The 27,358-nt window shown below is 43.1% G+C and overlaps 1 protein-coding gene across 3 annotated transcripts in view; it reads right to left on the reverse strand.

Annotated features, from left to right (window-relative positions):
• Positions 1-27,358, reverse strand: part of CCDC6 (coiled-coil domain containing 6) — a 75,488-nt gene that overhangs the window by 1,765 nt on the left and 46,365 nt on the right. Inside the window, exons 4-9 of one of the 3 annotated variants that reach the window (XM_045024721.1) lie at positions 24,356-24,459; positions 22,168-22,328; positions 16,576-16,732; positions 13,820-13,920; positions 9,310-9,434; positions 8,937-8,985 (exon numbers count right to left, since the gene is read on the reverse strand). In XM_045024721.1, the coding sequence (XP_044880656.1) occupies positions 8,937-8,985; positions 9,310-9,434; positions 13,820-13,920; positions 16,576-16,732; positions 22,168-22,328; positions 24,356-24,459 (697 nt within the window). Of the gene's footprint in view, positions 1-8,895; positions 8,986-9,309; positions 9,435-13,819; positions 13,921-16,575; positions 16,733-22,167; positions 22,329-24,355; positions 24,460-27,358 lie in introns of all 3 variants that reach the window. The other 2 variants (XM_045024720.1, XM_045024719.1) reach the window with 2 other exon arrangements.

Below are 27,358 nucleotides of genomic sequence, written 5' to 3' on the forward strand. Positions count from 1 at the left end.
ATTATCTAGATCATCCCTGTCCCATGTCTGTGTAACCTGTTCTTAAAAAACCTCTGATGATGGATTTGTTCCAGTGCTTAACTACCCTGAACCCTAGGAAGTTTTTCCCAATGTCCAACCTAAGCCTCCCTTGCTGCAATTTAAGCCCATTGTTTCGTGTCCTGGCCTCAGTGGTTAAGAACAATTTATCACCCTCCTCTTTATAACAACCTTTTATGTAACTGAAGACTCTTATGTTCCCACTCAGTCTTCTCCTCTCCAGACTAAATTTTTTCTATCTTTCCTCATAGGTCACATTTTCTAGACCTTTAATCACTTTTGTTGCTCTCCTCTGGACTTTCTCCAATTTGTCCACATCTTTTCTAAAGTGTGGTTCCCAGAACTGGGCATAATTCTTCAGTTGAAGCCTGAGTGCTGAGTAGAGGGGAAGAATTACTTGCTTACAACACTTTTGCTAATACATCCCAGAATGATGTTTGCTTTTTTTGCAACAGCATTACACTGTTGGCCCATGTTTAGCTTGTGATCCACTATAAACCCCCGATCCTTGTCTGCACTACTCCTGCCTAGGCAATCTTTTCTCATATTGTATTTGTGTAATTGATTTTCCTTCCTAAGTGTAGCCCTGGAAATGCTTAATGGCAAATAGGTACCTAGAAAAAAGAATAGAGGAAGAAGCTCAGCTATAACAACTATCTATGCTTGAACAAAGCATAGTAGCAGGTGCTAATAAGCACAACTTAACATTATCAGCATGTGGAGTTAAAAAGTGATAGTGCATACCTAAACTGGTATAGGAAAATTCCAAATGACTGTAAAAAGATCATATCTGAAAATGAAGTCATATGGCAGCACAAATCAAGCTGTTCTTTACAAGGCAAGCATAATAAAAATGGTGAGTACATCCCTTTGGGCTCTTGCAAATAAACAGTGGCTAACAGAACTGTCTCCAAAGAAACTGCAGATTTGTAATAGTCTTCAGCATGCCCTTTCTCAAGTACAATAAGATGTGAAAATATTCTTCAAAGCAAGAAGATCTGACGTCTACTATACTGATTATTTTTTCAGAGTGGAGGAAGCACTATTGTAAAATTAGCAATATAAAAATGTAAGACAAACCAAAATGTCTTCAAAATTGCAGCAGCTATGACCCAAATAACAGTAACAATTATATATTAAGTCAGATCCTTAAGAACTCCAAAACACCCCTCCCCCTGACATAACCAAGCAAGACAAGAAAGCCACCCTTTGGGAAAGAAAGCTGGAAACAACTCTACAACAGATATACAGCTTAACAACTTGATTGTTTATTAAGGAGGTTCCTTTTCCAACTGAAGTGCCTTCCAAGTAGGCATAAAATTCTCCAAATTAGAATTCGGCCAGTTCACCAAGGGCACCTACTTTGCAGTATAAATGTATACAACAAATTAGACTGACACTATGTGAAGAAGGCCATAGGATTTCTGACAACTAATTGGTCTGGGATTCTGCTCTGAAAGCACCTCTAGCATGAGTGAACCTCTAATACCATGGTGGAGCCTTGGTTCAGTACATGCTGAAGGCAGAGAGCTATGTGCCTATTAATCAACACCATTTCCTGCAGCATCCAGCTTTTTGTCTTGGAAGTCTTCCCTCCAAGTACTGACACAACCTGATCCTGATTAGCTTATGGTATAAAAATTTAATACCTTTTTAAAAATCAGTCTCTCTCAAAGCGGGCAGACATCATTATTCCCCATTTTTTCAGAGGCCTAAAGAGGTTATGCAACTAGCTCACAGTCAGCTGCAGAGCTAGGAACAGAACCCAATTTGACTCCTACTCTGGTACCCTATCCACTGGACCATGCTGCCTCCCCCTATGAGACTAGAGCTCCATGTGGTATGGCTGTAGGCCTTAACGACTGGGGAATTAATATTAACAGTTAACCTATGAAAGTCCACATTATTAGCATATTCTACTGTAATCACACTCCAGCTAGATTTATGTCATGAAACTTTTTTTTATGAAAGGTTTGACAAATCTATTTGTGTATTTGTGCCTTTCTATAAAAATCTACTGAAACAAGATTTTGTATCAGAGGACACTGGCATAAAGAAACACTTTGCAGGAGATTGTTTGCATACTGTTGTACTTATTCAGAATATACTGAATAGCGCTTCCTGTTTGATACATCAGACACAAGGTATCTTGCCAAAGTGCTAAAGTTTCAGCTTTGTTTGCTTTATAAACTCAATGAGTATTTGGAAAAAACTAGGGCTGTTAAACGATTAAAATAATTAATCGTGATTAATTGCGCAATTAAAAAAGCAATTGTGATTTACCGCACTGTTAAATAATGGCATACCATCTATTTAAATATTTTTGGATGTTTCTACATTTTCAAATATACTGATTTCAATAACACAGAATACAAAGTGTACCGTACTCCCTAAATATTTTTTTATTACAAGTATTTGCACTGTAAAAAAAAAAAATAGTATTTTTCAACTTACTAATATGAGCACTGTAGTGCAATCTCTATCATGAAAGTTGAATTTATAAATGTAGAATTATGTATAAAAAACTGCATTAAAAAATAAAACAATGTAAAATTTTAGAGCCTGCAAGTCCACTCAGTTCTACTTCTTGTTCAGCCATTCACTCAGACAAAAGTTTGTTTACAGTTGCAGAAGATAATGTTACCCGCTTCTTGTTTACAACGTCACCTGAACATGAGAACAGGAATTCGCATGGCACTTTTGTAGCCGGCATTGCAAGGTATTTATGTGCCAGATAGCTAAATATTCACATGTCCCCTCATGCTTCAGCCACCATTCCAGAATACCTGCATCCATGCTGATGATGGGTTCTGCTTGATAACAATCCAAAGCAGCGTGGACCAACGCATGTTCATTTTCATTATCAAATGGCACCAGCAAAAGGTTGATTTTCTTTTTTGGTGGTTCGGGTTCTGTAGTTTCCGCATCAGAGTGTTGCTCTTCTAAGACTTCTGAAAGCAAGCTCCACACATCATCCCTCTCAGATTTTGGAAGGCACTTCAGATTCTTAAACCTTGGGTTGAGTGCTGTAGCTATCTTTCGAAATCTCACATTGGTACCTTCTTTGCATTTTGTGAAATCTGCAGTGAAAATGTTCTTAAAATGAACAACATGTGCTGGGTCATCATCGGAGATTGTTATAACAGGAAATATATGGCAGAATGTGGGTAAAAATGGAGCAGGGGACATACAATTCTCCCCCAAGGCGTTAAGTCTTAAATTTAATTAACGCTTATATTAACGCATCAGCATGGAAGCATGTCCTCTGGAATGGTGGCCAAAGCATGAAGGGGCACACAAATGTTTAGCATATCTGGCAAGTAAATACGTTGCAATGCCTTTGTAAATACAAAAGTGCCATGCAAATGCCTGTTCTCACTTTCTGGTGACATTGTAAATAAGAAGAGGGCAGCATTACCTCCTGTAAATGTAAACAAACTTGCTTGTCTTAGGCCTGGTCTACACTAGGATCTTAAATCGAATTTAGCAGCGTTAATTCGAACTAATCGCTCAACCGTCCACACCAGGAAGCCATTTAATTCGAACTAGGGGGCTCCTTAGTTCGAATTTGGTACTCCACCCCGACAGGTGGAGTAACGCTAAATTCGCACTTGCTAGCTCGAATTAGGCTAGGTGTGGATGCAAATCGAACTTAGTAGCTCCGGGAGCTATCCCACAGTGCACCACTCTGTTGACGCTCTGGACAGCAGTCCGAGCTTGGATGTTCTGGCAGCCACAGAGGAAATGACCCGGGAAAATTTGAAATCCTTTTCCTGTCTGGACAGTTAGAATCTCATTTCTTGCTTTGACATCGGGGCGAGCTCCGCGGCACCTGCAACGATGCAGAGCTCTCCAGCAGAGGAGTCAGCCCAATGCAAGAATAGAAAGAGATCCCCAGCATGGACAGACCGGGAAGTCCAGGATCTGATCGCTGTGTGGGGCGAGGAGTCTGTGCTGTCGGAGCTGCGCTCCAACAAGCGTAATGCAAAGACCTTCGAGAAGGTCTCCCAAGCCATGACACAGAAAGGATACAGCCGGGATGCGATGCAGTGCCGCGTGAAAGTCAAGGACCTGAGGCAAGGCTATCAAAAAGTCAGAGCGGCAAACGGACGCTCCGGAGCACAGCCCCAGACATGCCGCTTCTACGAGGCACTGCATGCCATTCTCGGTGGGTCTGCCACCACTGTCCCACCACTGACTGTGGACTCAGTGGATGGCATAGTGAGCCAGGACAGTTCCTACTCGATGTTCGCCGATGGGCAAGACGACGAAGGGTCCGTGGAGGAAGGCGCAGGCGACAGCGAACACAATGCCGCTTTCCCTGACAGCCAGGATCTGTTCCTCACCCTCACAGAGATCCCCTACCAACCCTCACCGGCCGTGAACCCGGACTCAGAGTCAGGGGAAGGATCAGGCGGTAAGTCGTATAAACAAGAAAATATTTATTTGCTCGAAAACATGTATACCAAAAATATAAATTCTATCTATAAATACTATATCTAAAAGTTTTTAAAGGGAAACTAAATGAACAGTAGGTCTACACAGATTGGGATGGAACAATAGTCCTCCATGGACAATTCCACAAATGCTTCAAACAGTTCCTCAAATACCCTCCGCAGGAGGTTTCGAGGAAGAGGTGCCCTATTTGGTCCTCCGGTGAAGCTCACTCTTCCACGCCACGACATCCTCAGATACAGGGGAACCATCGCCTCTACCAGCATGGCCGCGTAGGGTCCCGGTCGGTGAAGTGCTTCCCTTAACATCCTTTCTTTCTGCACTCGAGAGACACGCCTCAGGGTAATCTCGTTACTGAAGTGCTGCATCTAATTAGGGCAATTAGCGAATAGTTACTGTTCTTAATGGTTTACTTATACTTTGCATAACAAAGCCCCGCGCTTAGCAGCCACGTGCTGTAGGCCACACAGGAAAAGCATACATTGATCTTTCCCCTGCAGTGTCGGGAGTGGCTGCAAAAGGGTCATAGTATCTGATTTCCAGATTGCCGTTAGCACGACGGCACAGCTATCCGTTAACTGATAAGCATAATGTACTGTAAGGCTTACCAGGACTCTCTGCTAGAGGGATTCTGCTCTCTCTCCCGACTTCTCCGCTCTCCTGTGCAATGGCGCAGCCAATCAGAGCATAGGCCAAAATGTTGTGCTTCTCTGGAGACCACGTGACACTTGTTGTCCGGTACGGTCTTCTTCATGGAAATTGACTAGACGGTGTTCACTGTTCGCGAAAATGTATCTGTACAAGGAAATCACTAACTTTCCCCATCACACAGCTTCGGGTCCTTCCCGGACTGCCCCGGCATCCCCCTCGCAGAGACTGGCAATGATTAGACGGCGAAAGAAGAAGACTAGGGACGACATGTTCGCTGAACTGATGGTCTGCTCCCAAGCAGAGGCTGCAGAGCAGAAACACTGGAGGGAGACCCTATGTGAGCAGCATCGCACACTCATGGAACGTGAGGATAGGTGGCGGCAGGAAGACCAGCAGACCACCCAAACGCTACTTGGTCTCATGAAGGAACAAACGGACACGCTTCGTCGCCTTGATGATGTCCTGCAGGACCGCAGGCTGGAGGACAGGGCCCCCCTGCAGTGTCTCTGCAATCGCCCTCACCAGCCAAGAAGTCCTGGCCCCCCCTCACCCAAAAGTACAAGACGGAGGGGTGGTAGAGGACGTGAGAACTGTCACTGAACCAGAGCAGAGCGGCCGTGTACCCCGCACTTCTCACGTTAGAAATTTGTAGAAGTGCTTCCCTTATAGGCTCAGCCAGTCCCAAATCCAAGGTTCATCCCCCCACTGTTTATTAGATTAATAAAAGCTGTTTGCTGTTAATCACTGTTTCCGTCATGTCTTTCCTGTCAGAGGATTTTTCGGTGTATGGGGTGGACAGGGGTTTCATACTTGCACGGTATAGCCTACAGTACCAGGGTACAGACTTGGGGAAAGGATCAACTGCGGGGCACACACACACTGCAGTCAGTAGGCACCAGGGTCATTCTGTGTTGTGTATGCTGCCCCTGTTCATTTCGTAATGTGTATAATTGTCCAGGGTCCTAGCGCCTGTCACGCCATTACTGTGAAGGCAGGCTGCCCTTACGATGCACTTGCAACGGATCCACGAGCCTATCCGCTGCCCTGAGCCCCAACAAGAGCCCTCATCCACGGACAGATAGTCACCCTTCTCCCACACCCATCACCCCTTCCCACGCAGAAACCCGCAGCCCACTGCCGTCATCCAAACCCCTATGCAAAGAAGGCACCACTCGCCCCTTCCTGCAAACCCTCCCCTTCATGCAGAACCACTGTCATCCGTCCCCCACCCCAGAGACCTATGTAGGAGCAGGAGGATGTCAGTCCTCTATGGAGGAAGCGCTCTGTACGTCAGTGCACACCGTGCCCAGCACAGTATGCGTCCATGTCTCAACACCAGAACAGAAATGCAAAGTAAAAGAAAGATTTATTAATAATGAGTGTAACAATTACTTTGCTTAAAAACGTGCTTTGGAAGTGGGGGAAACTTGGAGAACAAGGCATGTAGCCGCAGATCCAAATGGACACAAACTGACACAGGCCCAGGGTCAGTTTCTCTTGAAAGCAAGTGGAGAGTCATAGGTTACCCTGATCTCCGAGGAAACTTGCTTTCAAAGCCTCCCGGATACAGAGCGCTTCCCGCTGGGATATTCTCTCGGCACGGGTGTCTGGCTGAGCGTAAACTGCAGCCAGGCGATTTGCCTCAACCTCCCATCCGGACAAAAAGGCCTCGCCCTTGCTCTCACACAGATTGTGCAGCACACAGCAAGCAGCAATAACTACGGGGATATTCTTTTCGCTGATGTCCGAGCGAGTGAGTAAGCTCCGCCATCTCCCCTTGAGACGTCCGAAAGCACACTCCACCACCATTCTGCACTTGCTTAGCCGGTAGTTGAAGAGTTCCTTCTCACTGTCCAGGGCGCCTGTATAGGGCTTCATGAGCCAGGGCATTAGCGGGTAGGCTGGGTCCCCGAGGATCACTGTAGGCATCTGCACATCCCCAACCGTTATTTTGTGGTCCGGGAAGAAAGTACCTGCCTGGAGGAGTCTAAAGAGACCAGAGCTCCTGAACACACGCGCGTCATGAACCTTGCCCGCCCACCCGACGTTGATGTTGGTAAAACGTCCCCTATGGTCCACTAGTCCTTGCAGCACCATGGAAAAGTAGCCCTTTCGGTTAATGTACTCGCTGGCCTGGTGGGCCGGTGCCAGGATAGGGATGTGAGTCCCATCTATAGCCCCACCGCAGTTTGGGAATCCCATCGCGGCGAAGCCGTCTATGATGACCTGAACGTTTCCCAGGTTCACTACCTTTGAGAGCAGTTGCTCAACGATTGCGTGGGCTACTTGCATCACAGCAACCCCCACGGTAGATTTGCCCACGCCAAAGTGGTTCGCTACTGACCGGTAGCTGTCTGGCGTGGCAAGTTTCCAGAGGGCTATGGCCACTCGCTTCTGCACACTCAGGGCTGCTCGCATCCGGGTGTCCTGGCGCTTCAGGGCAGGGGCCAGCAAGTCACAGAGTTCAAGGAAAGTGCCCTTACGCATCCTGAAGTTTCGCAGCCACTCTGTGTCATCCCAGACCTGCAGCACTATGCGGTCCCACCAGTCCGTGCTTGTTTCCCGGGCCCAGAATCGCCGTTCCACACCATGAACTTGACCCATTGCCACCATGATCTCCACTGCCCGGCGTACCCTGCTTTCTGAGAGGTCTGCGCCACTCTCCTCACCGCGCTGCCGGAGCCTCATCGCCCGATTTCTCAGTAGCTGACTGTTGCACAGGTGGACGATAAGGTGCGAGGAGTTGACAACGGCCATAAGTGCAGCGATGATCGCAGCGGGCTCCATGCTCGCAGTGCTGTGGCGTCCGCGCTGTAATCGACCAGAAAAGTGCGCGAACAGATTTCCCGCCGGCGCTTTCAGGGAGGGAGGGCGTTTGTGAGTGACGGTTGAATGATGACAGTTACCCAAAACCACCCTCGACACATTTTTCCCCCAGCAGGCATTGCGAGCTCTACCCAGCATTCCAATGGGCAGCGGGGAGTGCGGGAACTGTGGGATAGCTTCCCACAGTGCACCGCTTCCAAAGTCGACGCTGGCCCCGTGAATGTGGACTCAGAAATTCGAATTAGTGTCTTTAGTATGGATACACAAATTCGACTTCATAAGGTCGAATCCACAAATTCGAACTAAGTTGATTCGAAATAGTCTTGTAGTGTAGACAAGGCCTTAGTGATTGGCTGAACAAGAAGTAGACTGAGTGGATTTGTAGGCTCTGAAGTTTTACACTGTTTTATTTTTGAGTGCAGTCATGTATCCTCACCCTCCAAAAAAATAAACTACATTTGTAAGTTGCACTTTCATGACAAAGAGACTGCACTTTAGTACTTGTATGAGGTGAATTGAAAAATACCATTTCTTTTATCATTTTTACAGTGCAAGTATTTGTAAGCAAAAATATACATTTTGATTTCAATTACAACACAGAATACAATATATATAAAAAGGTAGAAAACATTCAAAATATTTAATAAATTTCAATTGGTATTCTATTATTTAACAGTGCAATTAAAACTGCGATAAATTGCGATTAATTTTTTTAATAGCGATTAATTTTTTAGTTAATTTCATGAGTTAACTGTGATTAATCGACAGCCCTAGAAAAAACCTGATTAAGTTAAGTACATTAAATTCAATAGAAATAAAAAATGATTCCAGCTGAAAGATGTTGAGTAGTGTCCTAACAAATGTTTAATATATTGCTATTCTCACTGGAAAACAAAACAAAAATATTAAATAATAATTAGCTGCCTGTTACAGTGACACGGTGGTAGCATTATCTTGAAGAAAACCTGAGCTTGGAGCAACCTCAGATGACTCATCCGTCAGATGTGGTGGAGACTAGGAGAAAAATGAAAGTAATGTATTTACTTCCTGTGACACGGGGTAGGTTAGAACATCACGTCTCACACCTTGCCTGCAGATCCAGAGGGCGATACCTATTATTGTCTTTAAGGGGACAATATGTTCCACTCTCTTTCAGAAAGAAAAGATTTTCCACTAAGAATCAATTTCTCAAGGTAGAGAGGTAATCAGGACTGAAGAAGGCAAAAGACATCTTAGAGCAGGGAAACAAAATCAAACACTTGCATTTTAAAAAATGGGTTAAAGACAAATAACTACCATTTTAATTCAAAAGAAAATGTACTAGTTTTTAATACTCACTGAAATTCCATGGGACGGTCCCATATGTTGCACATGAAGGCCTGGGGAGTTGTAGTAAGACATTCCGGCTCTAGTCAGTGAAGCTGGTGGTGTAAAACCAACCGTGTGACTTGCATATGACAGACCTACAATTATTAAAGCCAAAGGGATGTTAACATTCCTACTGCAAATAATATTGAGTCCTGCAAATAATAGTAAGTACAAAGTTTATTTTAAAACAAAGACTGGGTTAAGAAACTGATAATTGTATAGTTAAGTCAGGAACCCAGAAAAAATATCCACTGCTTTGAAAAAAGAATGTCATTACTTTTAATATTTTCCCTAAGGGTTTGTCTAGATTAGGAAAATATGCTGTGTTTAAAAACATCCAGTAACTCCTCGGTTAACATTGTTTCGTTGTTAAGTTGCTGATCTATTAGGGCAGGGGTCCCCAACCCCCGGTCCGCGGCCCGGTACCGGTCCGCGGCCTCTTAGAAACCGGGCCGCGAACCGACCCAGTGGAGCTTCCGCAGGCATGCCTGCGGGAGGTCCAGCTGAGCCGCGGGACGAGCGCTCCCTCCGCAGTCGTGCCTGCGGGAGGTCCGCTGCTCCCGGGGCTCAGCTGGAGCTTTCGCAGGCACGCCGGAGCCGGTGGACCTCCCGCAGGCGTGCCTGCGGAAGCTCCAGCTGAGCCCCGGGAGCAGCGGACCTCCCGCAGGCACGACTGCGGAGGGAGCGCTCGTCCCGCGGCTCAGCTGGACCTCCCGCAGGCACGCCTGTGGAGGGTCCGGCAAACGAAACCGGTCCCTGGACCTAAAAAGGTTGGGGACCCCTGTATTAGGGAACAAGCTCGTTTAAAGTTGCACAATGCTCCCTTATAACGTCGTTTAGCAGCTGCCTGCTTTGTCCACTGTTTGCAGGATTCTCTGGAAGAGCAGCCCCTCCTTGTGAGGATTAGAGCCGGGGGTGTTGCTTCCTGTCAGAATTGGCAGATCTGCTTAAAAGGTCAATGTACTTGAAGTGGAGTCAGCGTACATAAAGGGGCAATGCACGTGTGTGTCTCTCTCTCTCTCATGCATGCACCTGTGCAGCCATGCATGTGTGGTCAGGAGGAGGGAGTGGTGTGCTCCAGCTGGATAGTGTTGGCTCATCATCATGTTCAGTTTTTGCAGGGAAGTGTTTGCAGCTACTGCCCTGCATCTATTGTGTTTCCTCCCTCCTGCCTCAGTCCATGCTGCCTTGTAGAGTGTGAGGCTACATTAACATCTGCGTATTAACCCTTGAGGGCTCAGCCGAGTGCTAGTCCATCATTTAGCAGCAAGGCATTCCCTGGGAAATATTCCACCCTCTTACTCCACCACCTCGACCAAGCCTCACAATCATTCATTGCTGTATACAATATTAAACTGTTTAAAACTGTTTAAAACTTGTACTGTATATGTATATAATGCCTTTTGTCTGGTGAAAAAAAATTCCCCGGAACCTAACCACCCCATTTACATTAATTCCTATGGGGAAACTGGATTTGCTTAACATCATTTCACATAAAGTCACATTTTTCAGGAACATAACAACAACGTTAAGTGAGAAGTTACCACATTAAGTAACATGATTTAAAACATGGCTTTTCACCTAGTACAGATCAGGCAAGTCATGTTAAAGTGATTATCTTATGGTTGACTGACTGCTAATGTACTTTTAAACATGACTTGCCATGCATACACTAGGTGTCAGTTAAAATACGTTGTTTAACACATTTCCCAAAGGTCTTGTTTTCCGAGTTTAAATAAACCCCAAGAAAATGGCTTTAAAGAAATTTTACTACTAGCTAAATATTAAGTGTCTGATTTTTAAAAGTGCTTTGCACTATACTAATTGAATTAATAGGAACTGCAGTTGCTCAGTACTTCTGAAGTTCAGACCTTAAACCTTATGAAAACTGCACTCCTCAAAACAGAGATCTCCTGAAATCTTTAACTCGACCTATTGCTTCCAGACTGATATATCTGTTGGATATGCAACAACTGCTCTCCTCTGTTTGGTATTAGAAGCTAACCACATTTTTATTTTCAATGGCCATCTGACAAAAACTTCCGACTGTCCATTACATTTGTGTAACAGCATAAAGAATTCACTCAAACTGAAACAATTAAGTCTGTCTGAATTTAACAAGCTCCACACATCTTTGCCTCTATCAACAGAATCCAGCAATACTGAGTACTGCAGACCAGCATCTGGGTTTGTCCTTAGTTGATGGTTTACTTTTGTGCTAGTGTTTGATAAGAAAATTTGAAGGAAAAAAAAAAATCAAGCAAACTTCAGGTAACCAGTACAGCTGCACAGGGAAACCAGCACTATAATTACCGTGGCTGTCTTAACTAAGAGTGATTCTGATCTCTCACCAGTCGCACATCAGTGGCAACTCCAATAACTTCAGCGGAATTACTCCTGATTAGATTAGTTTAAGTGATTTACAAGTAACAGTTGATTAAACTGTTTATATTTCCTGCTTAATACTCCATTTACTGATTTGACAGAATAAATCATTTGCACCTAACTTTTTTTTTTTTTTTTTAATTATTCTTGTTGAGTACTAGCACAGTTCAGCTCCACTCTAAAACCAATCTCCCCGGGTGACATTTCAGGCTGTATGTCCAAGAGGTGAAGTCAGAAGGATGAGGGGCAGAGTTGGCTTTAAATCACCTGTGTGTCCTCTTGATTTTGGATTGCTTTGGGGACCAAATTTAAATTGCAGCGCTGTGTCCCGCAGCCCTAACACACCTCAGCTTGCAAAGAGATCCTCAGAAGTCAGTCTGTGGCTACTGCCTCAGGTCCTGCACCAGAGAAATTCTCTCTCAGCTGGAGCTGGGGATTTTCAAACTTCTGTACACCATTCTGGCCTTATTACCCAGCATACTCACTCATTAAGTGTAAGGGACTAAGGTGCAAATCCATGAATTTATGGCATTAAATAGTTTCAAACTACTTTTCCGCAAATTCAATTACATCGGTTTCTAAAGGAAACATTCCAAGACATACAGATGTTTTATATGCCCAGATATATTTGGAGTTGGATACACTTGGTTTTGTATCTTATTACAGTGCCTGTGACATGAAGTTCTCTCAACTGTTTGCTTCATCTCCCATTATATTTTAATGCATTTCACACACCCTGAGTTGATTATGTCAGATTTCCCACCTCGTTAGTCCTTTAAAAAAATATGTTGCAAATATTTTTCAGATTTGAAGCTTCAGAATATTAGAGTATTTTGGAATATTAGTTTAATTTACAAGATGGGAAGGACACTAGGACAAGTGAATTATCAAAATGATAGTCTGGAGTAATTGTACATAAAACATACTTGACTAAACCAGGTAGCTCCACTGGAACTAAACACCAGTTAAAGGATTTTAGTTTTGTTTTATAGTTAACTTTACCATTGTTTTGCAACATTCCCTGCTGCTGGGACACTTCCTGGTGGGACAGTTAATAGAGTTATCAGTAGTGTTACAGTTCTGATGTGAATGATGCACCAGGAAAGCAAATCTGCACCATCACTTTAAGAACCCAGCTTAGGTGAGAGAATAGTCAGAGACCTACTGCTGGTGAGAGAGTCTATGACAAGTCTGTCAGGTGTAGCAAGTGCTGCTATAGCCAATATGACTATGGTAGAGCAGTGAGGTTAAGCTATGGGAGCAAGGGGGTTTTGCTGCCAGGCTATGACAGGTCTTCAGAACAGTACCAAAAGGGACAGGTCAGAATAAGGGAATTTTTGGTATGAGTAGCCTGGCCACTAGCATTCCCTGTTGGCAGTAGCACCAGAGTCCTCACCCATCAACAGTCCTTGGGTAGGAGCAACACGTGACCGTGTCATGTGCAAGAAACGTGTTTGATGCCGAGTGTTACACATAAGAAAGTCCTCTGCTCCCACCCCCAAAACTCAGCCACTACAGAAGATCGCAACTACATTCCACAATGAAAGACATTAGATTATCATGAATGTGTGCACTTGTATGAGCGTATGAAACTGGTTGTTCCAGCATAATTATAATTCTGTAATTGATTTTCAAAATCATAATATATATCAAATTATACACCAAGAAGTGAAACACCTGCAATTTTCCTGGTAATGTGTTTGAAACCACTGAGATGCAAGAAATCTGGACCATTAAGAATCAGAAAACAAGCCCAAAATCGCATTGCATAAGAGAATTTGTGTACTCACACTTTTAGAAAAATACAACTTCAGATGCTAACCACTTAATAATTGACCTTTAATGGACAATTATGGTGTAGTCTGAACATTCTTAAAAACATGCTGCATTAGATCAAAATTTTCTCTAATCAAAATACATAAAAATATTCAAGTACTTGAAAAGTTTTAAGGCAAAATTACTCTTTCATTTGATTTACTTTTTTTCCAGGTAAGCTTTAATAGGCTATTTAAGCAAATATAATACTACGGCACATTTTTATGTGATGCATACAAAAGTTTACCAGAAACTGGTTTATATATGGTTATATATTTACCAGGTGATATAGGTCTGCTAGAACTTGGTGAAGGTGTATACGGGATTGGACTGGACACAGTGCGAGGTCTTAATCCTTGTGCAGACATCTCATTAAAATATCTAACAGAAGAAGGTAAAGAACAATTAGATTAATTTTTTCAAATCCTGATATGTTTTAAATGATTTTCTGCAGCATTAATCTCACATTCTAAAATATACAGATCAGGTTAGCATTGAACCAAGCACTTTTGAATAGTTTGGTACTGCCTGGGTTAACATTCACTTTTCACTTCTGAAGAGCTGAGTTAAAATATTGGCTTAATTTGCAACAGAAAATGGCATCCTAGTCAGCAACCTTGTCTTGTCTATGCAGTATCATCAATGGTGCAAAAAGTGTTTTACAGGAGAATGTAAATTTAATCAACATTTTTGCATGTATCCTTTTCAGATTTTTGATACTATTAGTGCTAAAATTAGTGAGCACTTAATTAAGCAAAAGTTTAATTTTGAAATATTACATGCTTTTTGGCCAAACATTGGACAAAGAACTATTAATATAAATTTGGATTTTGACCAACTAGAAGTGCTACAGTATTTAATCTTTTCCATATAAAATAGTATTTAATCTTTTCCATATAAAAATCACATCTAAGATGAAACTGCATGCCACATTTCTATTTAAACTGAGATATTAACCCATAAAACAGGGATAATGGAAAAGTAGATGCAAACAATTACACACATTACTAGAGCATGTGTTTAATTTAGGTTATCTTTTAGAAAAAGCTCATTGAATCACAATGGTGATACACTTCGTGCTACTGCTAGATGTTGCTTGCTGAATCTGTCTGGAAAAAAAATGCAAATATTGCCTTTAATCTTCTAACCTAGTCTTTGAAACAAAATATCTAATGTTTTGTTTTATTGTAAGTTATGTGAAAGTCATTCAGGTTAGTTATTTTTAATACCAGAATATACAAACTCCCTAAGAAGAACTTCTTTGAGGCTTAGTAGAATTCCAATTTATAATGACTATTTCAAGTGCCCTCATACAGCTAGTATAATGTGAAATAGTGCAATAAAACTATACCAATACAGGAACTCCTCACTTAGAGTTGTCCCAGTTAACACTGTTTCGATGTTAAGTTGCTGATCAATTAGGTAACATGCTCGTTTAAAGTTGTGAAATGCTCCCTTCTAACAGGTCGTTTGGCAGCTGCCTGTTTTGTCCACTGCTTGCAGGAAGAGCAGCCCATTGCAGCTAGCTGGTGGTTGGTTGGAACCAGGGTGGACCAGCAGCCCCATCAGCTCCCCACTTCCCTAAATTCCCTGTGCAGCAGCTGTCCCCCGTCCCCCCCCCCGCACTGCCATGTGCTGCTCCCAGGGACTCCTGCTTGCTATATGGGGGGAGGAGGGAAGAAGGGGGCTAATATCAAGGCATCGCCTCCTCCCTCTTGCTCCTGCACCCCGCTTACCCCATCTTCCATAGAGCTGGGGGACACACATGGAGGGAGGGAGCTTCTAGGCAGTAGCTGCCCTCTCAGCAAGCTGATTTAATTAGCACAGCAGTGTACTTAAGCCTAGGGTCAGCTACTTAAAGGGGAAATGCGCATTTTTTCCTCTCACACACAGGGTGTCTCTCTGTCTGCCCTCCCTCCTTTCCCGCTGCCTTGTAGAGTGTTGTGAGAGTTAACCCTTGAGGGCCCAGTCAATTGCTAATTCATTTAGCAGTAAGGTATTCCCTGGGAAATATCTCACCCTCTGACTCCTCCACCTCAACCAAGCTTCACAATCATCATTACTGTGTACCAGTATTAAATTGTTTGTTTAAAACTTATACTGCGTGTGTGTGTATATATAGTCTTTTGTCTGGTGAAAAAAATTTCCCTGGAACCTAACCCCCTCATTTACATTAATTCTTATGGGGAAACTGTATTCGCTTAACATCGTTTCGCTTAAAGTCGCATTTTTCAGGAACATAACTACAACGTTAAGTGAGGAGTTCCTGTAGTGGCATATGGTTGAGCCCAGTAAGAAACCGAAGTATTAGCCTTTGAAGGAAAGACGTTTTAGGGCAAGCTTTAAAGTTCTGCCATGACATTATTATGCAAGATTGTAGTAAGATATCAACTATTTCTATTTAAGACACAAAACCCAGCCATCTGTAATGTCCATGCAAGTGATGTAACTTTTTCTTTTAAATAGTAAAAAACCCCCAGGATCTTATAATTCTGATACCACACCACGTACAGCAAGAACATCTCAATTAAGAGTTTTCAGGGTGGCTAATCCCTCTTTTGGTACCTAATGTTGCATATATGGTCCTTTGGGGATTGGCAGAACACTAGAACTTGCAACATTACACATCGTACAATTTGCATAGGTTAAGGGTGCTGTAGGCTGTTCAACTCAGGCAAGACCTTGCTTTTGTGAATTTATGTCCAGAACAAAGTTACCATGTAATTAGTCTGTCTCTCAAGTTTACATATTTATATTATTTAAATCTATATGCATATGTTGGTTGTAAAAGCCCTCCCCAATCTTCAAGTATAACTATTCTCTGCTCACGGTAAACGTAAACCAGCACTGCAAGAATTAAATCACACTCCTACAAAGGATATGCTTAGAATATATTCTTTTGAAATTCTTTGCATTATTGTATATGAGCTCACTTTCAGAGTTGATATGTAGAAATATCAATATAAGAGGTTGGGTGGTGTTATTTTAGTATTTATTTAGTAGAGGACACAGATCTTAACGTTTGAGAACACAAACCTTTCGTCATCCATTTCTAAGCTGGATTCACTTTCTGACAGTTGTCTGCATAGAGCTTCCCTTCGCTCCATCTCCCTCTGCAGTTTTCTTTGGAGCCTTAAATTCTCTTCTCTCATATGACGTTCCTCCTCTAAATATTGCGCCATCTTCTCTGAATCTGAAATTCCAAATTTGATAGCTCTTAATCAACTCAGTTTAATGTATATGCAAGTATTTTCAATTTTACTTTCTTTACCCAAACATTTCAAATGCTGAAAGAGAGGATGGCTCAGGGAATTGTTAATTCAATAGTCTTTCATCTCTAAATCACTACTTCAAAGCCTGTTTTAAAGATGGTAGTGATCAAAAGTAGTTACTAACTGATCACTACTTGGTGAACTATGAAATTAAGCTTGCTTGGTCCTTCCCCTTCCCCCCCGCCCCCTTTTTTCTCCTCTTAACTGAAGAGATTTGAAAAATACTGCAAGCTTAAAAAAAATAATTAATAAAATCAGACCTGTAGGAAGAAACAGAGATTTGCCCTACTGTAAAATTGAAATTTCATATTTCATATGGACTTACATTCTACAAATGGAAGGATCTAAAATTTTAGAGTAAGGCTTATTTTCTTTTCAAATATTTAATCAATTTTTAAGATTTACTATATTCATTTTAATGTTTAGTTTTAAATCATATTCAAAATTTGAATACATTTTTTTTTTAAAAAACAGTTTACACTGATCAAATATAATGAAAGAAATAAGTGAAAGGGTTTACTTCTCTAAAAACCACTGTAAATTACTACTCCCCAGGAGGTCTTTCCTTAAAATTATAGCGCAGGTGGAAGGGAAAGATCAGTACACAGCCATACTCTGGAGAAAACAAACATTTGAACAACTTTCATTAAACTGCTGTTTTATGACATTTGCCAGCATGCCTTCAATTAAAGAGATTTTATCCTGGAGATTAACCGGCAGGATGTCTGTCAATATTAAAAGTCACCAAGTGAGTTAGTCTTTACTTCAAATAGCTGCATTTAAGTCAGTGGGCATTTAAGTTTATGTTTTTAAACTAAGTCAGCTAATGTTAGTTAGGTGTGTTAGCATCACTGAGTATCTTAAATGATTGAATACAAATGATCAAAGCTAAGTGTAAGATAGACTATAAAAATATTTTTGGATGCTCTATTTTAGTAAGAAGGAACATATGACGAAGCCTTCCACTTTGTGGGTATGATGCATCATATTTTTCATTACCCTCTAATTTTAAGAGGTGTTCATGTTTATGGTGCACATCTTGATTCTTAAAATATCTGAATTTTTCAGCATTCATAATGATTACTTATTTTTAAGGCTCCTGAGCACCTGGGGCAGCTCCTGGGCCAGGAGTACCCCAGCAGCAGGAGTTTGGGTGTGGGGGCCTTCAGGGCTAGGGATTGCCTGGGGGGGTCCTCCCTGGAAGGGTGACAGGAACTCCCCCTCCCTCAGCTCCTAGATCCACATGCTGCCTTCGCCCACAGGCACTGCCCCCACAGCTCCCACTGGCCGCAGTTCACAAACAATGGGAGCTGCAGAACTAGGCTTGGGGTGGAGCAGAGGCAACAAATGGAGCTAGGACAGAGGTGGGCAAACTACGGCCCGCGGGACCTCCTGCCCAGCTCCTGCTCCGGAGGGCTAGCACCCGGCTCCACCCCTGCTGTTCCCCCTCCCCCCGGGGCCTCAGCTCACTCCGCCATCGGCACAATGCTCTGGATGGCGGGGCTGCAAACTCCTGGGGCAGCGCAGCTGCAGAGCTGGGGCCTGAACCGGTGCTCTGTGCTGCACGGTGGCGTGGCTGGCACGGCACCCAGCCACCGGTGCATCAGGCAACGCGGTAAGGGGGCAGGGGAGTTGGGGAGGGGGGCAGGGGTATGGATAGGGGTTGGGGCAGAAGGGAACAGGGGGGTTGAATGGGGCAGGGAACGGGGGGCGCTGCTGGGGGAAAGGAGCGGGGGGACAGGGGGCAGATGGGGGTGGGGCCGGGCCACACCTGGCTGTTTGGGGAGGCACAGCCTCCACTAACTGGCCCTCCATACAATTTTGGAAACCCAATGCGGTCCTCAGGTCAAAAAGTTTGCCTGCCCCTGAGCTAGGGTCGCGGCTTCCCAGGAGCCCAGTAGGGAGCCTCACCAACCCCCGCTCTCCCCAGGCCGTGACTCCCGCCTTCCCCCAAGCACCTGCAGCAGTGCACCCCCAGGCCACACCCCCCTCCCCAGCACCCACGGCATCCCCCAAGGCCACACACCCCCATGGCCTCTCCAGCATCCACAGCCTGAGGAGGACTGCAACAGGCGCCTCCTGTTATTCCTGCCCCGTCTCCTGGACGACTCCCAACTCGGGGGCCCGGAGTAGAAGTGGGACAGTGGCTGAGGCTTGAATGGCTTTCTCTGGGGTGCAGGAGTGTGGATCCTCAAAGACCTCAGATTCGCCCACGAGTTATTAAGACTGTGCAAGCAGGAGGCTGTATTTTCGGCAAACAAGCCCACACAGTGAAAGGGCAGGTCCTGAATGGTGTTCTGGACCTCCGCTGGTATCCCCGACACCTGCAGCCACATGCTATGTCTCATTGTAATGGCAGTGGCCATAGTCCGAGCCGCCGAGACTAACGCAGGCTAGAGGGAGGTTCTTCACACCACCCTGCACTCCTCTAGAAGCACAAGTCAGCCGGGAGCAACTCCTGAAACTTTACCAACATGCTCCAGTAACTGAAAGCACAGTGGCTGAGTGCCGCTTGCTGGTTGGCAACTCGAAGCTGGAGCCCTCCCGGGTCGAGTAGACCTTCTGGCCGAAAAGGTCCAGCTTCTTAGTGTCCCATGACTTTCGAGTGGGACCCAGCTGTCCCTGCCTCGTTTTATGATTTGTCGCATCAACCACTAGAGTCCCCAGCTGGAGGTGGGGGAATAGGTATTCATACCCCGTCTGCAGAACAAAGTACCTCGTCTCCACCCCTTTAGCGATGAGTGGTATCGAGGCCAGGGTCTGCCAGAGTACCTTAGTGGTGTTCTGGATAGTTCTCATCAGGGGCCAGGCCACCTGAGATGGACCCTCCAGGGCAAGAATGTCCACCATTGGGTCTGAGTCCTCTGTGACTTCCTCCACCTGGAGGTTTAGGTTTTGGGCCACCCTCCTAAGAAGATTCTGGCGTGCCCTGGTGTCTGTCATCAGGAGGGTGGTGGGGGTGTCTTCCATTGCTTCGTCTGGCAAGGAGGAGGAGGTCCGTGAGACCGGGTCTTCCTGACCCTCTGGCTCCCTACAGGCTGGGTCAGGTGGGTCGGTCTGCCCCGGGACTGGAGGTGGCTCCAGTAGCACTGGTGGTGCTGGCTCAGATGCTGCGCCCGGGTATGAAGTCCCAGGATCCTTGTCCTGTGGGGGGGTCCTCCAGAGTCCTGTGACATCAACGTCGCTGAGGAGGGAGCCTGGGTGAGGATGCCACTGATGCGGCACTGCAGCCCTGTCCCTGAGCCTGATGACAGGCCCAAGAAGTCCAAAGAGGGCCACTGTACTGGCTGCATCAGGAGACAGAAGACTCGGCCTCCTCTTTGGAAGAGTACTCTGAGCCCGGCCATGGGGGGAGTGGAGTCCGACAGTGCCGGGGAGTGGTACCGGGGCGATGGGAACAGCGCTGTAACATCATGGGTTTGCCTAAGTGAACGGGGGGTGGTGCTGCCATTGGTGCCACATGCTACGCCGCCGCCGGAACTTAAGCCGACATCTGGATCGGGGCTGGGGACTGTGTAGTCATGGCAATAAGGTCCTACGCTGCCTCAAAAGTATCTGGCATGGAGGGGAGATCAAGGTCTTCCTCCAATTCCTCCTGAATCAGAGAGTCCACCAGCACCGGATTTGACGGACCTTTGGTCAGGGCCAGAGTCGATGGTGCCAGGCTATAGGTGTCCCGATGTGGGACACACCCCGCTGGAATCCCCTCACGGCTTCTTGACGGGTGAACGACCCCCATCTGCCACCTTCTTCCTCTTCTTCTTACATGGCACTGGGGACTGTGAGAGGTGCCGCCTGCTAGAATTGGCTTTACGAGCTGGGGAGTGGTGCCAATGTTCCTTGGAGTAGTTCTTTCTTGGTACCAGGGCATCCCGTACCGGATCGCTGTGCATTGATGCTGCTGGTGCCGTTTCCAGTACTGGCTGAGAGCAGAGGGCCAATTCCATTAGGAGGAGTTTCAAAGGATAGTCCTACTCCCTCTCAATCCTGGGTCTAAAGCTCCTGCAAACTGACCACTTATCTGTATGATGACCTTCTCCCAGGCACTTAAGACAAGTAGCATGCGGATCGCCTCTGGGCATAGGTTTCCCACACCTCTTGCACGACTTAAACCCCTGCGACTGAGGCATGCCCCAGTGTCTGGGGAAAACTAGCAGGGAGGACCCCCCCAAAATAAGCTTAGCTTACTATGAAACTACAAACTACTGTAACTACAACTCTATGAAACTATTTACAACTAAGAAAGGGGGGACCACTAGGTAGGCATTTGTGAATGTAAGAGACTGAGCTGCTCCAACGACCATCACTGGCGGGCAGAAAGAACTGAGCAAGTGGTGGATCGGCAGGGACCTTTATACACTGCCATGAAGGCACCACTCCAGGGGGCTCCACAGCTGACCCGATGGGTACTGCTAAGGGAAAAACCTTCCGACGATCATGCATGCGGCACGCGCACACCTATTGGAATGCACATGAACAATCACTTAAGAAGAATGTAGGTGTTTTTGAAAATTTTACTGTAAATCAAAGATACAATAAGGAAAGAAACAGCAAAATAATGAAGAGTGCTTCAAGTTTAATTAATCACTGAAGTATTTGCACATGAAGTACTCAGTATTAAAGGCCTTGTTTTCATTGTCAAGTTTGGTAAGCGAAGGCTATATTGGAGAGCTTGGCAAGACTAATACTCCTTATCTTCTTTATGTGGCATTCAATACTAATATCCCAAACCTGTACACAAAGCCTCTGTCCAAGAGTACCCACCTGTCTGTAAAGAAGGCCATTATCTCTGCAAAACGTTATTGCTCCAAAAACTGGGTAGCAATATTCCAGTTAGTCTGCCAAGACTAGCACACGGTGGGAGGTAGATGACCGTCAACCCAATTAACAAAAGAAATTATATACCAACAGAGACTGTGTGTCTTACTCTAGCTAATAGAGTCAACATCTTACACAGAGGTACAGGTAACACTTTCCCACTCAGAGCTTATGCCCCAGCATGGTGTTGGAGCAGCTGTGTTGCTGGAATTCCTATCTTTCAAATGAAATGCAAAGTACATGACTGACTATTCGTGGTAAAAAAAATCAAATAACATTTTTCACACAGTAAAGGATTTAATCACAATGGCCTAGTTAAACTTCAATCTGAATATTAAGTTTTGTCATCTACCTTTAAATTTTAAATGGATGAGAACAGTAAGTGAAGAGTATCTTCACTGCTCTCAAGGTTGGTGCAGTTTAAACAGCTAATAAATTCCAGCACCAACTAAACTGAAAATATGTAGGAATTCCTTTAGGTGCACTTTAGTAAATTGTTAGCTACAAACTCCATTTATAGCCAAAGAAGTTTACTTACGTTGCAACTGTGCAGCTCTTAGTTGTTTCTTTAACCTCTCTACTTCATTCTTTAAAAATCTGATATGTCGCATCATATTTTCTGGGGAATCTATTTCCATTGATATGTCTCGAGGTGATGGTGGAGCAGAGACTGGTTGGTCTAACTTCTCCTGCAAAATTCTGTATTAAAAATAATTTAGATATTATTGTATTTCTGAATGTTAGAAGCACAAACTTTGAAGTAGTAACATTTTAATAGGTATACATTGCTCCAATTATGTTTTAATAGTATGCTTAAGTTTTATTAATGAAGGTAAAGTTTATTTTGTCAAATGCCACCTGTTAGATCTTTCAAAATGTAAGTGTTCAGATGCTGATACTGTCAAAGTGCTTCTAATAATAAATGCACACTATTTTGAAAATGAATAGTTTTTGTACACCTCAGTGAAATAACTTCATGAAAGCCTCAACTATACGCCCAAATTTCAAGAAGTATTTCATTTAAATAACTGTCAAAATAGAGTTAAAAGGGAAAATGAATTTACAGGGGCAGAAACAAGCTATAAACAAGCTATATTTATAGCCTTGTTCCATTATTCATTTAACTACTGTGGATTTATATTAATCCCCTCCTAATTCTCTTAAGTAACTTCTCAGCAAATTCAAGTCCAACTCTTGTGGTACATTTATATTTGTGCTATTGGACAAAGAACTCGTTCCTCAAAGAGATCAGAGCAGAGCAACATTCATAAAGTGTACATTAACACTTTTTTCCTGCACTACTGATCTATGAATATATGCATTCACTGTGTTGTTGAATAAAAGCAAACTAGACACAGCTTCCAAAATAGATATTCTATTTAGTATCTCTGCACAGAAAAGTATTTCACATCATATTTCTATAGCTAGGGTTTCAAATTACAGCAAGCCTAAATTTAAATACCTGGAATCTGTCTTAATTATTAGGGTTTCAGGCACAATTTGCTTTTCATATAAAGTGAGCTTTATAATTGAATGATGTGCTACATAAAGGTTCTTGAAGTCAAGGGAGGGAGGAATCTATCAGCATGAAAATATGAAATTGTTCTCTTTTAGACACACACTGGGCAAAGTCAAACAGGAAACTGTGCAGCTGAAGATGAACACAGGTACAAGACAGCATAAGCCCTAAGTAGGGGCCCATTCTTCATAGAGCTTTTGACACTGGTATGAGAGAGATGTTTTTTTAGAGCACCACTTCATTTCCCATTAAGTGGGCTACCATTCAACACAGAACTATAAAGACAAATGTAAACTACTTTTAATGGTATTTTTTAAACCCTGGGCTTATTCATTATTACTTGTATTGCAGAACTTCCCAGAGACCCAATCAGGAATCAAAGGCCTCTTTCAGATGGATGCTGTACAGCTGTATAACAGAAGAGCCCCTGGCCCAAAGAGCTTATAAACTTATGTCCTTTTTTGATTTTCTGTGATGTATTGAGGGTCTAAAAGATTTTTTGAATTTTTTTTTAATCATGAAAATATCAGGAATGTCAAACCTGAGTGTCCATAGTTTTGCTGAAGAACCTCTGGGAGGTTTCAAGGATATTTAATGTGAGCTGTAATACCCTTACAGCAGGGAAAGATTGTATAACATTATTTTAAGATAGCCTTTGGTTAAAGATTTGTCACTGAAATTAAAAAGCTGTTAAAAGACAAAAACAAAGTTTAAAAAAATATGATGAAAAATATCTTCTCCAAAATTGCTCAGTTCTCTCTTCATTCTTGTGATGTCACAATTTCACTAGTCCTTAAGCCAGTCTTCCAGGCTACAAAGGACCTGACTTTCTTATGGGATAAACAAGCAGAAAAGAAAAAAACAAAACACACTTTCAAGACTTCTTTATACACGATAAAGCAGGAAAGAAAGGGTACAAGCCCAATTGTTTTCTTTGCAGGTCACCTTTTAAAACAGCGTTAAAACCAGCCTGTCAGCAAATAGTAAGAGAGTAAGTTTGCAAGTTTCTCCCTGGTTTCCCAGTTCCCTTGTTTCTTGTACTACTTTGTTTTAGCAAATTTAAGCAGCCAAGTATGTGATACAGTGTAAAACAAGTAACTTTTGAAATGCTGTAACTTCTGCGCCTTTGGCAGATCAAACAAGCCTCTTGCAATGAATGAAGTATTAAATGGTGTATCTATAATAATGAACACATGACAAGACAAACCGTTTCTCTGCTTCAAGTTTATCCATCCTCTTCCAGAGACGATTCACTAGTGCTTCTTGTTCTTGTTCCAATGTATTTTCAAGGTCAATCTTCTCTCGTCTTAGCTGAGGAAAAAAATTGGTGAAAGATGAGAATTGACTTTTCTGTTTAAGATTTTTATTCTGGAAAGTTTAATATTCAGCCTATTGCTACATTTTGGGGGGAAACTGTAGATTCATTAAAACAAATAATGGAATAGTATCAAAGTAAATGGAGATCATGGAACCACATCAATACAGGTACGTAAACTGCCTTTGATGTACATTGCCTTTTCTCCCTACACAGACCCCTTCTACACAGAACCTCTCGTTCCCAGGTTTGGGTTGCTCTGTCTTTTTCCATACCTGGTCACGGAGCTGCAGTGCGGCCAGCAAGTGAAAGGATAGGTCCTAGCAGAGACACCACTCATTGAATGTGTGTCAGTAATTTAAATTGACAATGTATTTACAAGCTTATGCATCTACTGTATATACAATTATTCTTATAGGTAATTAAAAAAAATTAAAGTGGAGAATTAAACAATGAACGTTGACACTACAGAGGTTTATGTTTGCTTGACATGAGAGGCAAGTTGTGTGCATCACAGGTAAATGATAACTGTTATAGAACCAAATTCTAAAGCCAGCAGAAACAAGGGTTCATAGAGTTTCCAGTTTTCCAATGGCTATTAAAAGACTAGTAACCATTATTGATTCAAGTATGAGCTACCAGAAAATAGGAAAAATCCTGCACATCAAAATATCCCCAAAGAAGCTGGACAGTAGTCAGTTCTGGATGAGAACGCACTGCATGTTCAACAAGTACAGCTGTAACTGTGAAGACATCAAAGTGAAGTAGCTCTGAAGAGAAAAGTAACAATAATGAAATGTACCTAAGCTAAAAGGGTTTAATACTTGGGCCTTCTACACCACTTTCCATCTGTCGATCTCAAACCAACCAGATACTAATACCACACCTGATGGGGAACTAAATTTTCTCATTTTACAAATGGGAAAACTGAGGAACAGAGATTATGATTTGCTCACAGCCATTCTGCTTATTTATGGCTGAGTCAGAAATTGAATCCAGATCTCTTGAATCTCAGACCTGTGCTTAGCCCTTACATACAGTGCACCCTTCCTCTAAGACAAGTGAATTGTGATTATTAATAAATTAATCCAGATACCAAAGCAAAATTAGATATTGAATTGGTTCATGAAACAGTTTACCTTCCAAATACAAGTTTTTGGTCCATGTACAAGTTTTTTCATCAAAACTGAGTAAAAAATTAGTTACTGCAAATAAAAAGACTATTGCACTCAAATCATGACTTTTTTTAAAATGACAATAAATTTCTCTATCATCGGTTAAAGTAAAAAACTGAAGAACTAATAAGCCTTTCCTTTGCATTTGTATGACAGAATCTTTAATCCAGACAGTTATTTTTTAATTTAAAAAAGTGCTTTTGAATTGAGATTCTAGATTAATAGTTATGGAAATTTATACTTAATACAACCAAAAGTCAAGTCCAGAAGCAGTATGTTGCAGTAAACACTCAAGGCATTAGAATCTGGATCCTGACTCTAGCAGAAGCTGGAGAGATATAAAGAAAGTGTTTAGCATGCTGCTCTTTAGTCAATTCATCTCACCAGTGCTTGGAAGAAGACAGGACATTCTGAGAATTCACTCCTCCCTACCCCCATACACATTTTTACTACACCATGAAGGTACGTAGAGGGAAGTTTAGATTGGACATTGGGAAAAACTTCCTGTCAGTGTGGTTAAGCACTGGAATAAATTGCCTAGGGAGATTGTTGAATCTCCATCATCGGAGATTTTTAAGATCAGGTTAGACAAACACCTGTCAGGGCTGGTCTAGATAATACTTAGTTCTGCCATGAGTACAGGGGAGTGGACCAGATGACTTTTCGAGGTCCCTTCCAATCCTATGATCACCTGATGATAAAAGAGGACTACAGATCAGCTGTTGTAGTACAGCGGTCTCTGCATCACTTAATTCATACAATTCAGATTACATTAATCACATCTGAACTCTTCTTTTAATCACTTTTACATTTCAGGTACAATCTAACACAACTCAAAAAAGCTTACGTGAGAAAAACAAAGTAATATAAATTTTCTTCAGTCAATCAACAATTGCCAACAAACTCAGATTCCACCAGACACTAAAAATAAATGAGCCTTGCATCATGCCCTGAAGATCAAGAAACAGGCTCTAATGGACTCCCAAGGAGTGAACTCCAGAAGCAAGGGTCCTTAATCATGGAAGTCCCACTGCCACTACTGCATCTGCAGCAGCACAAAGTGTTCAGATATAGGCACAGAAAGCAAATATCTCCTTACAGATCTTAAATGCTGTAATGGGATGTACATAAGAACAGCCATATTGGGTCAGACCAAAAGGTCTATCTAATCCAGTATCCTGTCTTCTGACACTGGCCAACGTCAGATTCCCCAAAGGGAATGAACAGAACAGGTAATCATCAAGTGGTCCATTCCCTGTTGCCTATTCCCAGATTTGCTTCTGGCAAACAGAGGCTAGGGACACCATCCCTGCCCATCCTGGCTAATAGCCATTGATGGACCTATTCTCCATGAACTTATCTAGTTCTCTTTTGGACCCTCTTATAGTCTTGGCCTTCACAACATCCTCACGCAAGGAATTCCACAGGTTGACTATGCGTATTGTAAAAAAATACTTCCTTTTGTTTTCAACCTGCTGCCTATTAATTTCCTTTGGTGACCCGTAGTTCTTGTGTTATGAGGAGGAGTAAACAACACTTCCTTATTTACTTTCTCCACACCAGTCATGATTTTATAAAACTCTATCAAATCCTCCCTTAGTCGTCTCCTTCCCAAGCTGAAAAGTCCCAGTCTTATTAATAACTCCTCAGATGGAAGCCGTTTCATACCCCTACTCATTTTTGTTGCCCTTTTCTGAACCTTTTTCAATTCCAATATATA

This window comes from Mauremys mutica, chromosome 7 (genome assembly GCF_020497125.1).
Source record: "Mauremys mutica isolate MM-2020 ecotype Southern chromosome 7, ASM2049712v1, whole genome shotgun sequence".
Lineage (NCBI taxonomy): Eukaryota > Metazoa > Chordata > Testudines > Geoemydidae > Mauremys > Mauremys mutica.